The sequence below is a fragment of the Aotus nancymaae genome, unplaced genomic scaffold (genome assembly GCF_030222135.1).
Source record: "Aotus nancymaae isolate 86718 unplaced genomic scaffold, 86718_ANA_hifiasm-v0.15.2.pri h1tg000021l, whole genome shotgun sequence".
Classification (NCBI taxonomy): Eukaryota; Metazoa; Chordata; class Mammalia; order Primates; family Aotidae; genus Aotus; species Aotus nancymaae.
In genome coordinates this window covers 13,015,002-13,030,653 of record NW_026988433.1, presented here as the reverse complement: position 1 = coordinate 13,030,653, position 15,652 = coordinate 13,015,002, and the positions used below count along the sequence as shown (strand labels likewise).

At 42.0% G+C, this 15,652-nt stretch overlaps 1 protein-coding gene across 3 annotated transcripts in view; it reads left to right on the top strand.

Annotated features, from left to right (window-relative positions):
• The window catches only part of BICDL1 (BICD family like cargo adaptor 1), a 107,548-nt gene that overhangs the window by 61,214 nt on the left and 30,682 nt on the right, over window positions 1-15,652 (top strand). For all 3 annotated transcript variants that reach the window (XR_010343814.1, XM_064379730.1, XM_064379731.1), the window contains exon 3: window positions 15,264-15,380. Coding sequence is in view for 2 of the 3 variants with exons in the window: in XM_064379730.1 (XP_064235800.1) it covers window positions 15,264-15,380 (117 nt within the window). In the remaining variant the exon portion in view is untranslated. The remainder of the gene's footprint in view (window positions 1-15,263; window positions 15,381-15,652) is intronic.

Sequence of the window (15,652 nt, the reverse complement as noted above, 5' to 3'; positions counted from 1 at the left end):
ACCGTAGCCAGCCTGATTATCTATTTTCATCATTTCTTCTACATTTATTCTGTAAAGGAGAACAGCCCTTTCCTGCCCCCTCCCCTGTTTTTTTTTTATTGCATTTTAGGTTTTGGGGTACATGTGAAGAACATGCAAGATTGTTGCGTAGGTACACACATGGCAGTGTGATTTGCTGCCTTCCTCCCCATCACCTATATCTGGCATTTCTCCCCATGCTATCTCTTCCCACCTCCCCACCCCTGCTGTCCCTCCCCTATTTCCCCCCGACAGACCCCAGTGTGTGATGCTTCCCTCCGTGTGTCCATGTGTTCTCATTGTTCAACACCCACCTATGAGTGTGAACATGCGGCGTTTGATTTTCTGTTCTTGTGTCAGTTTGCTGAGAATGATGGTTTCCAGTTTCATCCATGTCCCTACAAAGGACACGAACTCATCGTTTTTTATGGCTGCATAATATTCCATGGTGTATATGTGTCACATTTTCCCTGTCCAGTCTATCATCGATGGGCATTTGGGTTGGTTCCAGGTCTTTACTATTGTAAACTGTGCTGCAATGAACATTCGTGTGCATGTGTCCTGATAATAGAACGATTTATAATCCTTTGGGTATATACCCAATATTGGGATTGCTGGGTCAAATGGAATTTCTATTTCTAGGTCCTTGAGGAATCGCCACACTGTCTTCCACAATGGTTGAACTAATTTACACTCCCACCAACAGTGTAAAAGTGTCCTATTTCTCCACATCCTCTCCAGCATCTGTTGTCTCCAGGTTTTTTAATGATTGCCATTCTAACTGGCGTGAGATGGTATCTCAATGTAGTTTTGATTTGAATTTCTCTAATGACCAATGATGATGAGCATTTTTTCATATGTTTGTTGGCCTCATGTATGTCTTCTTTTGTAAAGTGTCTGTTCATATCCTTCGCCCACTTTTGAATGGGCTTGTTTATTTTTTTCTTGTAAATCTGTTTTAGTTCTTTGTAGATTCTGGATATCAGCCCTTTGTCAGACGGGTAGACTGCAAAAATTTTTTCCCATTCTGTTGGTTGCCGATTCACTCTAATGACTGTTTCTTTTGCTGTACAGAAGTTGTGGAGTTTGATTAGGTCCCATTTGTCTATTTTGGCTTTTGTTGCCAATACTTTTGGTGTTTTGGTCATGAAGTCCTTGCCTACACCTATGTCCTGAATGGTTTTGCCTAGATTTTCTTCTAGGGTTTTTATGGTGTTAGATCTTATGTTTAAGTCTTTAATCCATCTGGAGTTAATTTTAGTGTAAGGTTTCAGGAAGGGGTCCAGTTTCTGCTTTCTGCACATGGCTAGCCAGTTATCCCAACACTATTTATTAAACAGGGAATCCTTTCCCCATTGCTTGTTTTTGTCTGGTTTGTCAAAGATCGGATGGTTGTAGATGTGTTGTGTAACCTCTGAGGCCTCTGTTCTGTTCCATTGGTCTATATCTCTGTTTTGGTACCAGTACTATGCTGTTTTGATTACTGTAGCCTTTGTAGTATAGTTTGAAGTCCAGTAGTGTGATGCCTCCCGCTTTGTTCTTTTTGCTTAGAATTCACTTGGCTCTGCGGGCTCGCATTTGGTTCCATATGAAGTTTAAGGTGTTTTTTTCCAGTTCTTTGAAGAAGGTCATTGGTAGCTTGATGGGGATAGCATTGAATCTGTAAATTACTTTGGGCAGTATGGCCATTTTCATGATACTGATTCTTCCTAACCATGAACATGGAATGTTTCTCCATCTGTTTGTGTCCTCTCTTATTTCATTGAGCAGTGATTTGTAGTTCTCCTTGAAGAGGTCCTTTACGTTCTTTGTTAGTTGTATTCCTAGGTATTTTATTTTCTTGGTAGCAATTGTGAATGGCAGTTCATTCTTGATGTGGCTCTCTTTAAGTCTGTTATTGGTGTATAGGAATGCTTGTGATTTTTGCACATTGATTTTGTATCCTGAGACTTTGCTGAAGTTGCTTATCAGTTCCAGGAGACTTTGGGCTGAGACGATGGGTTCTTCTAGATATACAATCATGTCATCTGCAAATAGAGACAATTTGACTTCCTCCTTTCCTATTTGAATACCCTTTATTTCTTTTTCTTGCCTGATTGCTCTGGCTAGAACTTCCAGTACCATATTGAATAGGAGTGGTAAGAGAGGGCATCTTTGTCTAGTGCCAGATTTCAAAGGGAATGCTTCCATTCAGTATGATATTGGCTGTTGGTTTGTCATAAATAGCATTATTATTTTGAGATACGTTCCATCAATACCTAGTTTATTGAGGGTTTTTAGCATAAAGGGTTGTTGAATTTTGTCAAAGGCCTTCTCTGCCTCTATTGAGATAATCATGTGGTTTTTGTCTTTGGTTCTGTTTATGTGGTGAATTATGTTTGTAGACTTGCGTATGTTGAACCAGCCTTGCATCCCTGGGATGAATCCTACTTGATCATGGTGGATAAACTTTTTTTTTTTTTTGAGACGGAGTTTCACTCTTGTTACCCAGGCTGGAGTGCAATGGCGTGATCTCGGCTCACCGCAACCTCCACCTCCTGGGTTCAGGCAATTCTCCTGCCTCAACCTCCTGAGTAGCTGGGATTATAGGCACGCGCCACTATGCCCAGCTAATTTTTTGTATTTTTAGTAGAGACGGGGTTTCACCATATTGACCAGGATGGTCTCGATCTCTTGACCTCGTGATCCACCCGCCTCAGCCTCCCAAAGTGCTGCGATTACAGGCGTGAGCCACCGCTCCCGGCCGGATAAGCTTTTTGATGTGCTGTTGCAATCGGTTTTCCAGTATTTTATTGAAGAGTTTTGCATCTGTGTTCATCATGGATATTGGCCTGAAGTTTTCTTTTCTTGCTGAGTTTCTGCCGAGTTTTGGTATCAGGATGATGTTGGTCTCATAAAATGATTTGGGAAGGATTCCCTCTTTTTGGATTGTTTTGAATAGTTTCAGAAGGAATGGTACCAGCTCCTCTTTGTATGTCTGGTAGAATTTGGCTGTGAACCCATCTGGACCTGGGCTTTTTTGGGTGGTAGGCTCTTAATTGCTGCCTCAACTTCAGACCTTGTTATTGATCTATTAGGGTTTCAACTTCTTCCTGATTTAGGCTTGGGAGAATGCAAGTGTCCAGGAATTTATCCATTTCTTCCAGGTTTACTAGTTTATGTGCGTAGAGTTGTCTGTAATAATCTGATGATGGTTTGAATTTCTGTGGAATCTGTGGTGATATCCCCTTTATCGTTTTTTATTCCATCTATTTGATTATTCTCTCTTTTCTTTTTTATTAATCTGGCTAGTGGTCTCTTTTGTTTTTCGAAAAACCAGCTCCTGGATTTATTGATTTTTTGAAGGGTTTTTTGTGTCTCTATCTCCTTCAGTTCTGCTCTGATCTTAGTTATTTCTTCTCTTCTGCTAGGTTTTGAGTTTTTTTTATCTTGCTCCTCTAGCTCTTTCAATTTTGATGATAGGGTGTTGATTTTAGATCTCTCCTTGCTTCTCATGTGGGCATTTATTGCTGTATATTTTCCTCTAGAGACTGCTTTAAATGTGTCCCAGAGATTCTGGTATGTTGTGTCTTTGTTCTCACTGGTTTCGAAGAACATGTTTATTTCTGCCTTCATTTCATTGTTTATCCCATCAACATTCAAGAGCCAGTTGTTCAGTTTCCATGAAGCTGTGCTGTTCTGAGTTAGTTTCTGAATTCTGAGTTCTAATTTGATTGCACTGTGGTCTGAGAGACTGTTTGTTATGATTTATGTTCTTTTGCATTTGCTGAGGAGTGATTTACTTCCAATTATGTGGTCAGTTTTAGAGTAGGTGCGATGTGGTGCTGAGAAGAATGTATATTCTATGGATTTGGGGTGGAGAGTTCTGTAAATGTCTATTAGGTTTGCTTGGTCCAGGTCTGAATTCAAGTCCTGGATATCCTTGTTGATTTTCTGTCTCGTTGATCTGTCTAATATTGACAATGGGGTGTTAAAGTCTCCCACTATTATTGTGTGGGAGTCTAAGTCTCTTTGTAAGTCATTAAGAGCTTGCCTTATGTATCTGGGTGCTCCTGTATTGGTTGCATATATATTTAGGATCGTTAGCTCTTCTTGTTGCATTGATCCTTTTACCGTTATGTAATGTCCTTCTTTGTCTCTTTTGATCTTTGTTGGTTTAAAGTCTATTTTATCAGAGATGAGAATTACAACTCCTGCTTTTTTTTTGCTCTCCATTTGCTTGGTAAATCTTCCTCAATCCCTTTATTTTTAGCCTTTGTGTATCCTTGCATGTGAGATGGGTTTCCTGGATATAGCACACCAATGGGTTTTGGCTTTTTATCCAGTTTGCCAGCCTGTGTCTTTTGATTGGGGCGTTTAGCCCATTTACATTTAGTGTTAATATTGTTATGTGTGAATTTGATACTGCCATTTTGATGCTAGCTGGCTGTTTTGCCCATTAGTTGATGCAGTTTCTTCATTGTGTTGATGCTCTTTACCATTTGGTATGTTTTTGGAGTGGCTAGTACTGGTGTTCCTTTCTATGTTTAGTGCCTCTTTCAGGAGCTCTTGTAAAGCAGGCCTGGTGGTGATGAAATCTCTGAGTACTTGCTTGTTTGCAAAGGATTTTATTTTTCCTTCACTTATGAAGCTTAGTTTGGCTGGATATGAAATTCTGGGTTGAAAGTTCTTTTCTTTAAAGGCGTTGAATATTGGCCCCCACTCTCTTCTGGCTTGTAGGGTTTCTGCTGAGAGATCTGCTGTGAGTCTTATGGGCTTCCCTTTGTGGGTAACCTGACCTTTCTCTCTGGCTGCCCTTAGCATTTTCTCCTTTATTTCAACCCTGGTGAATCTGACGATTATGTGCCTTGGGGTTGCTCTTCTTGAGGAATATCTTTGTGGTGGTCTCTGTATTTCCTGGACTCGAATATTGGCCTGCCTTACTAGGTTGGGGAAGTTTTCCTGGATAATATCCTGAAGAGTATTTTCCAGCTTGGATTCATTCTCTTCGTCACATTCAGGTACACCTATCAAACGTAGATTAGGTCTTTTCACATAGTCCCATATTTCTTGGAGACTTTGTTCATTCCTTTTTACCCTTTTTTCTCTTATCTTGCCTTCTCTTTTTATTTCATTGAGTTGATCTTCGACCTCTGATATCCTTTCTTCTACTTGGTCAGTTTGTTGAAACTTGTGTATGCTTTGCGAAGTTCTCGTGTTGTGTTTTTCAGCTCCATCAGTTCACTTATATTCCTCTCTAAGTTGTTTATTCTCATTAGCATTTCGTCAAATCTTTTTTCAAGGTTCTTAATTTCTTTGCATTGGGTTAGAACATGTTCTGTTAACTCACAGAAGTTTCTTATTACCCACCTTCTGAAGCCTGATTCTGTCAATTCATCACACTCATTCTCCATCCAGCCTTGTTCCCTTGCTGGTGAGGAGTTGTGATCCCTTGTAGGAGGCGAGGCATTCTGGTTTTGGGTGTTTTTATCCTTTTTGCGCTGGTTTCTTCCCATCTTTGTGGATTTATCCACCTGTCGTCTTTGTAGTTGTTGACTTTCAGATTGGGTCTCTGAGTGGATGTCCAGTTTGTTGATGATGATGTTATTTCTTTCTATTTCTTAGTTTTCCTTCTAACAGTCTGGCCCCTCTGCTGTAGGACTGCTGAGGTCCACTCCAGGCCCTGCTTGCCTGGGGATCACCTGCAGCAACTGCAGAACAGTAAGGATTGCTGCTAGTTTCTTTTTCTGTTATCTTTGTCCCAGAAGGTTACCCGCCAGATGTCAGTCTGAGCTCTCCTTTATGAGGTGACTCTTTGGATATACGGGGGTCAGGGAGCTGGTTGAGGAGACAGTCTGTCCTTTATAGGAGCTCAAGTGCTGAGCTGTGAGCTCTGTTGTTCATTCAGAGCTGCTGGGCAGGTACGTTTAAGTCTGCTGCAGCAGAACTCATAAGCCCCCCACTTTTTTTTTTCCCCCAGGTGCTCTGTCCCAGGGAGTTAGGGCTTTATTTATGAGTTTCTGTTGTGCTGCTGCCTTTTTTCAGGGCTGCCCTACCCAGCAAGGAGGCAGCCTAGTCACTGTCTGCCCGCAGAGGCTTTGCTGAGCTGCTGTGGGCTCCACCCAGCTGCCGTATGAACTTCCCTGTAGTCCTGTTGATACGAGTGTAGTTAGAACTGCCTCGGCAATGGCGCCCCACCTCTATAATGGCGGACTCTCCCTGTAATGGTGGGCTGCCTCAGCAATGGCAAACTACCTCCGTAGTGGTGGACTGCCTTGGTAATGGTGGACGCCCCTCCCCCACAGAGCTGGACCATCCCAGGTTCAGCTGTGCTTGCTGTGAAACTCTCAATCCAGAACATTTCCGATTGCTGTTTTTTTATGGGGGTGGGACCAGCTGAACCTGATCACCTGGCTCCCTGCCTCAGAGCATTTTGTTTTTTTTTAGTTGAATGGTCAACTGTCTCCCAGGTGTTTCAGTTGCCTGTTGAAAAGGCACCGGGATCTGTGTAATTTCCCATGCGGCGACCCACTGCACCAGCTGAAACAGCGGCGCTGAGATTCATGGCGCTTTTTTGCCCGGGAATCTCCTGGCCTGGCTCCTTGTTTCAGTCCTCTCTTTAATCAGATGAATGGGTGATTCTGCCCTCCTGGAGCTCCAATCGCCAGCTAAAATGGTGCCCAGACCCGTGTATTTTGTACAGAGAACCGACGTGCCGGGGCGCCGGCAAAACAGCCATGCCGGCCAAACCAGCTGCATTGGCGACCCATGGGGCTCCTCCCCCTGGAAATCTCCTGGTCTGTGGGCAATAAAAATCCATCTGGAAATGCAGCGTCCACTCACCCTCCACACTTTCACTGGGAGCTGCAATCCTGAGCTGCTCCTAATCGGCCATCTTGGATCCTCCCCTGTTTGTTTATTGAATTGTTTATCAGTGTAGACTCATGAATATTTATCCTATGTGTTATAGTCCCTTACTGTCATTAAATAATGACATTAAATAATGACTGTTTATTGTTTAAACAGTCCTTGCCTTAGCCATTGGGAGCTCCTTCATATTGACTCCTGTGTCAACCATCATGTTTTTCATGTACCATCATTATTTTTTGAGTACTTTCTTACTTTCCAGTACCATGAGATATTCCAGGCTCATCTTGTGTTTTTCCTGCCCCAACCCTGAAACTAGCCTTTTCTCCAAGGAGCCTTAGTTCATTTATTAGGGAATGACATATGGAAACCAAGATTTGAGCACTAGGGTGTGTGTATTGCTACTAGAGTGTCATTGTATTTTGGCCCTCTCAGAGGACAGAGCTAGGGAATAAGTATATGTATGCTCATAAACACACCCATAAGCACATGTATGTTTATCGGACTCCTCATTTGTGTCTATACATTAAAAATTGTAAGGCTGGGCCTGGTGGCTCACACCTGTAGTCCCAGCATTTTGGGGAGCTGAGGTGGGTGGATCACCTGAGGTCAGGAGTTCAAGACCAACCTGACCAACATGGTGAAACCCCATCTCTACTAAAAATACAAAAAAAATAAAAAACTTAGCCAGGCATGGTGGCAGGCACCTAATCCCAGCTATTCAAGAGGCTGAGGTAGGAAAGTCGCTTGAACCCGGGAGGTGGAGGTTACAGTGAGCCGAGATTTCACCAGTGCACTCCAGCCTGGGTAACAAGAGTGAAACTCCCTCTCAAAAAAAAAAAAAAAAATGACGGGTGCAGTGGCTCACGCCTGTAATCCTAGCACTTTGGGTGGCCAAGGTGGACGGATCATCTGAGGTTAGGAGTTTGAGACCAGCCTGACCAACATGGAGAAACCCTGTCTCTACTAAAAATACAAAATTAGCCAGGTATGGTGGTGCACGCCTGTAATCCCAGCTACTCGGGAGGCTGAGACAGGAGAATTGCTTGAACCCGGGAGGTGGAGGTTACAGTGAGCTGAGATTTCACCATTGCACTCCAGCCTGGGTAACAAGAGTACAACTCCATCTCAAAAAACAAAAAAAAAAATGTAAATTCATGCTGATATTTTTCTTTCTTTCTTTCTTTCTTCTTCTTTTTTTTTTTTTTTGAGACAGAGTCTCGCTCTGTTGCCCAGGCTGGTGTGCAGTGGTGCAATCTTGGCTCACTGCAACCTTTACCTCCCAACCTCAGCCTCCCGAGTAGCGGAGGTGCACCACTACATTCTGCTAATTTTTAGTAGAGATAGAGTTTCGCCATATTGGCCAGACTGGTTTTGAGCTCCTAACCTCAAGTGATCTACCCACCTCAGCCTCCCAAAGTTCTGGGATTACAGGTGTCAGCCACCTGGCCAGGTTTTCTTTTCTAAAGAATATTCATCTATCTTGCTGACACAGTAAGGTTGTCCAGTCTACTTCTACACAGGTAAGTTCTTCTACCGCTACACCAGTGACATGTCTTCATCAATGCATTATAATTGCAAAATATGGGGAAATCCCATGTGCCTAATAATAAGGGAATGGTAAAGGAAATATTTGATGGAATATTACACAGTCATATAAAATCAGGATTAATAATTAATAGGCCGGGTGTGGTGGCTCACACCTGTAATCCCAGCACTTTGGGAGGCTGAGGCGGGCACAGTTGAGGTCAAGAGTTCGAGACCAGCCTGGCCAACGTGGTGAAACTCCATCTCTACTAAAAATGCAAAAAATTTAGCCAGGTGTGGTAGCACACACCTGTAGTCTCAGCTCCTTGGAAGACTGAGGCAGGAGAATCACTTGAACCTGGGAGGCAGAGGTTGCAGTAAGCTGAGATCATGCCCTTGCACTCGAGTCTTGGCAGCAGAGCAAGACTTTGTCTCAAATAATAATGATAATAATATAGAAATGCTATTGATATAATGTTAAGTTTAAAAAATTAAAACAGGATTATAAGTAATTGTACACATACATGTATGTAGAAAAATTGGGGAAAAAAATAAAATGCTAGCAGTATTTTTTAAATACCCATATTCTGCAGTGGGATTTTATTACATTTAAATTTTAAAATAAATGTCATCTCAGTGCCACCCCCAAGGTGCCCATTATCCATCATCACCTGGCAGAAGAAAGATTGAGAATTTCTCTCTTAAGGTAAAACTCAATTATTCAGCCAGAATATTAAAATAGTAGATCTTTCCTATGATAATTTCTAAGTTTATTAGTTCGTTTTTTTTTCCTTTCAACGAATATGTAAATGGATACTCATATGCAATTAATGCAATTTCCTTTCCTCCATGTAACAAGAAAGTGTATTAGTGAACAGTTCTGCTTTGGCAAGTTTAAATAAGCTTAATGTAAAGGTTCTAGTTTGGGGAAATGTTCATATGTTATTAATCATGTCCGTAAGAAAAGTAATGATGGAACAGCTTAGCTCAGTGGGGAGGAAGTAATCTGTCCTAGTTGGTACTCTGATGAGCAGGGAAAGGAAAACACTATTAGTTTGTTTTGCCAACTTGAGGATTCATTAAATAATTGTCGCCCAAGCAAATTATAGAGTTTATTTCAGATAGTTTTAGGAGTGTTAAAATTTTTAGTATTCTGTAACAGAACTACAACTATTTTTCAAGTGTCTTTTGTTTCATCATGCAATTCGTATTAAGTGAAAGTAAAAGAGACAAGTTTTTGAAGATATTAGAAATGAGTATCTAAAAACAAAAAAGAAGTATCTAAATATTAAAACATTTCATAATACCCAGTGGTGGCCACATATTGAGAAACAGGTATCAGGCATATTTGTACTGTTGGTAGGGATATAAATTGATACAACCTTTTTAGAGTACTGTTTTCCAATACCTTTCAAAGTGAATGTGCATATTATTTTACCCATTGATTCCACTTACAGGAAATTACCCACAAGCCCAAAGATGGGTGAACAAAGATATTTTTTGCAGCAATGTTTATAATAGCAAAAAAAATTGGAACACTTGAAATACTCACCAGTAGGGACTAAATTATGGTATAAATACTAGCTAACAATTAAAAAGAATAAGATAGATCTACATAGATACACATATGAATAGAAAATTTCTAGAAAGACTCACAAGAAAAATCTAATAGTGATTACCTATCTTGGGTGGCACTAATACTAGGAGTAAGTAGATATTTTAACTTTCATTTTAATTCTTCAGTTCTCTTTCCTTTTTTATTTTTTAACTCTGAACATTTGTGACTTTTATCATAGAAAAAAAGTTTAAAATGGAAAAAAAAACCTTAATTAAAATCTTCCCATCTATTTTATATTCACCTATAATTTCAGATGTCTTTTGCCACCATTGTTACTGGCTGCTTAGTCAGGCATGGTAGCCAAAACTCATCATTTTGGTCAGTAAACTGTAAGATTTGTGTCTGCCATTTTCAGCTATAAGAATGAATTGAGGCCAGGCGCAGTGGCTCACGTCTGTAATCCCAGCACTTTAGAGGCCGAGGCAGGTGGATCACCTGAGGTCAGGAGTTCAAGACCAGCCTGGTCAACATGGTAAAACCCTATCTGTACTAAATATATAAAAAATAGCCAGATGTGGTGGCGGGCACCTGTAATCCCAGCTACTCAGGAGGCCGAGGCAAGAGAATCGCTTGAACCCAGGAGGCAGAGGTTGCAGTAAGCCGAGATCACACCATTGTGCTCCAGCCTGAGTAACAAGAGCAGAACTTCTCAAAATAATAATAATAATGAATTGGGCAGAATGGCCTAGATAGATGTAGAGACCTGGCAGGTGAGTAGCTGCAGCTGAGGAGCCTGAGGCCAGGCCTTGAGCATAAGCACTGACCCTGCTAGGCAGTGAGTGAGCAGGCTGTGGCCTGCACAGCAATGCCTCCTTCCAGCCGACCACCTGCCCTTGATGCAGGTTAGGGTTCTGCAGAGCAGAGGGCAGGCTGGGCCCTATGCCAGGCTCTGGATCAGATAGGAGCCTAGTGCTTCCTCTAGCCCATACAGGTGGTAACAGTAACAACAATGGATGCCTTAGAGGAAGAGAGCTTCAGGCTGTCCTCCTCCACCTTTGATGCAGAATTTGATGCTGTGGTTGTATATTTAGAGGACATTATCATGGATGACAAGTTCCAATTATTACAGAGAAATTTCATGGACAAGTACTACTAGGAGTTTGAAGTTTATAGAGACAGGGTTTCACCATATTATCCAGGCTGATCTCGAACTCCTGAGCTCAAGCAGTCCTCCCACCTTGGCCTCCCAAAGTGCTGGGATTAAACCATGCCTGGCCCATTTTACTAAACTTTTTGTCTTTCCACGATATCCCTCCTCTCAAGAGCACAGTGTGTCCCTTCAGAGAGACTGCTGTTACTCTGGCTAACTCTCCTATTTCTTCAAAGGTTCTTCAAAGAACCTCTGAAATTCATTCCAGAGCTAAGGCTGGCTTTGTGCTTCCTTATTTAGCATTTAACTTCCACAAAGCATTTGGAACATAAGAGTTAAATCTAAACTTAAGGAGTTATTATTTAATTTATGTGCAGAAATAGCTAATACTCATAGTGTTTAGTCAAGTCCAAAGTGTGAAAATTCTGTCTCTGAAAAAGAAGAAAATAATTTACTTTGGAAGGTGCATTAGCTCCTTGCAAATGGTAGGTTTATAACTCAGATTGATCTATCCCCTCCATCACCATCACAGGCAATTGATTGGCCCCCTGGCTGGAAGGTGGCTGTGATGTGGTAGCTAAAGGCCAATGCAGTGCACACCCTTGCAGCCTCTATCTCCCTGTCTGCAAAAGGAGGCCAGTGATTCCTGCTTCTTAGGGCTTTTGGAAATTCAGATGAGAAATGGAGGTTAAAAGCTTTAGAAAAAAACTACATCCCTGGGCATGTTTGAGGAGTCAGGGGACATTTAATGGGAACATTATAGCTTAGTGCTTAATACCTCAGGCTCTGGAGTTTAACTTTCTGGTAGGAAGAGACAAATTTCTATTTCTAAGAAGATCACTTTGAGAGGAGATAGTCTACAGGAGCATTTCGCACCAGCTGGACTAGATTTGCAGCCTCAGTGCATCTCTATGGCTTCGTTTTTGAGTGATTCATGTCAAAGTCATGGTGCTAGGAGTAAGATCAGCTACCTAAATTACCCAGTGCTTTGCAAATCTAAGTATGTTTGAGATCTCAACAATCAACTGAATTCAGTATAGGCTATCAAACTACAGCATATGATTTCCTGATGGGCCCTACCTTCCATTAGAAAAAAACAATTTTTGGGGGGTGGGTGATGGAGTTTAGCTATTGTCACCCAGGCTGGAGTGTAATAGCATACTCTCGGCTCACTGCAACCTCCGCTTCCTCGGTTCAAGCAATTCTCCTGCCTCAACCTCCTGAGTAGCTGGACTACAGGTGCCCGCCAACACACCAAGCTAATTTTTGTATTTTTAGTAGAAATGGGGTTTCTCCATGTGGGCCAGGCTAGTCTCAAACTCCTGACCTCAGGTGATCCACCAGCCTCTGACTTCCAAAGTGCTGGGATTACACATGTGAGCTGGGATTACCATACTCGGCCTTAGAAGAAAATTTAAGAGTCAAATGAAATGCCTAGTACTAAAAAAAAGAAGAAAAGCCTTGCTAAATTGGACTCGTGTAAAGTTTGGTTTTAGTAATGAGCAATAAAAGTATGAAAAACTATTTCAAAATACGAGAAGGTAGTATTACAGTCCTAATTTGAGGGTAAGACAGCCAAAATTTTTTTTTATTTATTGATTTTTAAATAATTTTTTTCTTTGAGACGTAGTCTCGCTCTGTCACCCAGGCTGGAGTACAGTGGCGTGATCTCACCTCACTGCAACTTCTGCCTCCCAGGTTCAAGTGATTATCCTGCCTCAGCCTCTCAAGTAGCTGGGACTACAGGCATGCACCACGATGCCCAGCTAATTTTTATATGTGTATTTTTGAGACAGAGTCTCGCTCTGTAGCCCAGGCTAGAGTGCAGAGGTGCGATCTCAGCTCACTGCAACCTCTGCCTCCTGGGTCCTGGTTCAAGCAACTCTTCTGCCTCAGCCTCCCGAGTAGATGGGATTACAGGCGCATACCACCATGCCCAGCTAATTTTTGTGTTTTTAGTAGAGATGGAGTTTCACCATGTTGGCCAGACTGGTCTTGAACTCCTGACCTTGTGATCCGTCTGCCTCGTCCTCCCAAAGTGCTGGGATTACAGGCGTGAGCCACCTCACCTGGCCTAATTTTTGTAATTTTAGTAGAGATAGGGTTTCACCATGTTGGCCAGGCTGGTGTCAGACTCCTGACCTCAGATGATTTACCCGCCTCAGCCTCCCAAAGTGCTGGGATCATAGACGTGTGGCACCATGTCCAGCCTATTTATTTATTTTTGAGACTGGCTTTCAAACTTATAGTGTAGTGGCATGATCATGGCTCACTGTAGCCTCAACCTCCCCAGGGTCAGGTGATCCTCCCACCTCAGCCTCCTGAGTAGCTGGGACTACAGGCTCATGCCACCGTGCCTAGCTAGTTTTTGTATTTTTTGTGGAGATTGGATTTCACCTTGTTGGCCAGGCTGGTCTCAAGTTCCTGGGCTCAAACAGTCCTCCCGCCCCAGCCTCCCAAAGTGCTGGAATTACAGGCATGAGCCAGCGCACGCAGCCCAGCCCAAAGTTTTTACCATCCTAATTCTTGGGCAAGTTCCTTCACTTTCCTGAGCCCATTTCCTTGTTAGTAAATTAGGGGTAACAATCAAGATAATGCATTGAAAGCATTTAGCACGTTCTTAACACATAGTATATACTCAGTAAATATTACTAATGTGATTCTTAGGCAAAAGTGAGTGACTAATGTGTTTCTAAGTGATTGAGAAGTCTACAACAGCCTAGTGCGTATCTGAAATTAAATTTAGAGTATAAAGGAGAAATAATATAGGGGAAACATTCCCAGGAATGTTTATTGCCAGCATTGTTGACAAGTTTCAGGGTGTGTAGGGTGGGGTGAGGGAGTTGGCAGCCTAATGCTGATTCCTTGCATCATAAAGTCAAGTTACTTCATGTAGCTCTGAACTTCTAAGTTTTTTAAGGAGTTAGGTGTATGTCAGAATCTTCTTAGCTCATTACTTCACTGACGGAAACTTGGGAAACAAAGATAATTCATAGGAAGGAAAATTTAAAGGTCAGAGGATATTTAAATGAAAATCAACTAGAGTATGGTTTGATTTTATTTGTTTTGTGTTTTTTAATTGTTTTAAAAATAGGACCGTAGATTAAGAATCTTCTGTGCCTCTGTAGTCCAGTGAAGTAACATTTGTTGAATATGTGGAAGCAAAAATTTAAAAAAAGATGGACAATTGATTATATAGTATTTGAAGATAAAAAGAACTATTGAACATGTAACCATTACTGTGAGAGCCTCATTGAACAGCTAGCCTACTATTTCAATATTATTACATTCTACCTCCTCAGAAAGCCTTTCCTGGCCATTCTAGCACACGGTGATCTCTCCCAAGAACCCATAAAGCTTACTGACCCCATTTGGCCTCAGAAAAAGCTTTGAGGCAGGTACTTAATTTGTCCCGTGGCTCTCCTCTCCACAGGACAGTGAGCAGGGCTCCCTCAGCAGGGTCTGGGCTGGGACCTCAGGAGGAGGGCTGGAGTTTGTGTTACCAGGTGAGCCTCCTACAACATCAAATGGTATTTTGGTATTTGCTGTATTTTAGCATTAGATAATAAATGGATTGAGGTGGGAAATAGACACCTCTGCTGGCACTCCCCAAAGAATTAAAAGTTGCAGAAATGTCCTTGAGGAATGTGCGGCAAAAATCTTAACAGGTATAACAAGGAATTTGAAATAGTGTGCCCATGTTACGTAGAGGAGAGAAATGCAGACACGTGATTTGACTGAGCCCACTTGAGGAGATTGATGGGAGAAATAAAGGAATTTCTAAGGCAGTAGGTATAACCATCTTATTCTTTCATGTAAAATATTCAGACTTTCAATGTAGTAGATATTTGCTGAGTTTCTGCTATATGTAGAGTAATAAAGATAACTAACATTTGAGAGCATACTATTTTCTAGGGCTGTTTCCTCTATGTGTAAAGTGGTCTTGGACCTAGACAGAGCCATTAATGGTGGAAGTGGGGGTGGAAGTTTGTCCTGTTTTGTCACTAGAGAACAAATGGATTGTGGGTGGGAAACCAGCATCTCATCTAGTGCTCCTTATAGAATGGAAAGTACAGAGAGATGCTTGATAAATGAAAGGCAGAAATCTTAATAGACCTCTTTGCACAACCTCTGAATCAGCTCTGCAGGTCTCCTCTGTTTCAGGCATCAGAAGTTGAGAGACAACTCTCCATGCAGGTCCACGCCCTCAGAGAAGACTTTCGGGAGAAAAACTCGTCAACCAACCAGCACATCATCCGGCTGGAGAGCCTTCAGGCCGAGGTGAGCCTTCCCACGCAGCAGTGCTGGAAGATGGAGTGCTTTTCTCACTGGGAGCTCTGCACTGGGAGACAAAGGGACTAAAATCTCTACAGAAAGACATTTCTGTGTGAAACTTAATGGGGAACATTTGATCCATGTTTCTCTGCGTAGCCTGTTGTCTGGAAAAATGAAGTTGCTCAGAGTTACTGCCGGATGTGTTGAAATCACGAATGACCTACATTTTACTGACTATGTTGCTCTCTCCAAAATATCCTTCCCAATCCCAAATAGAA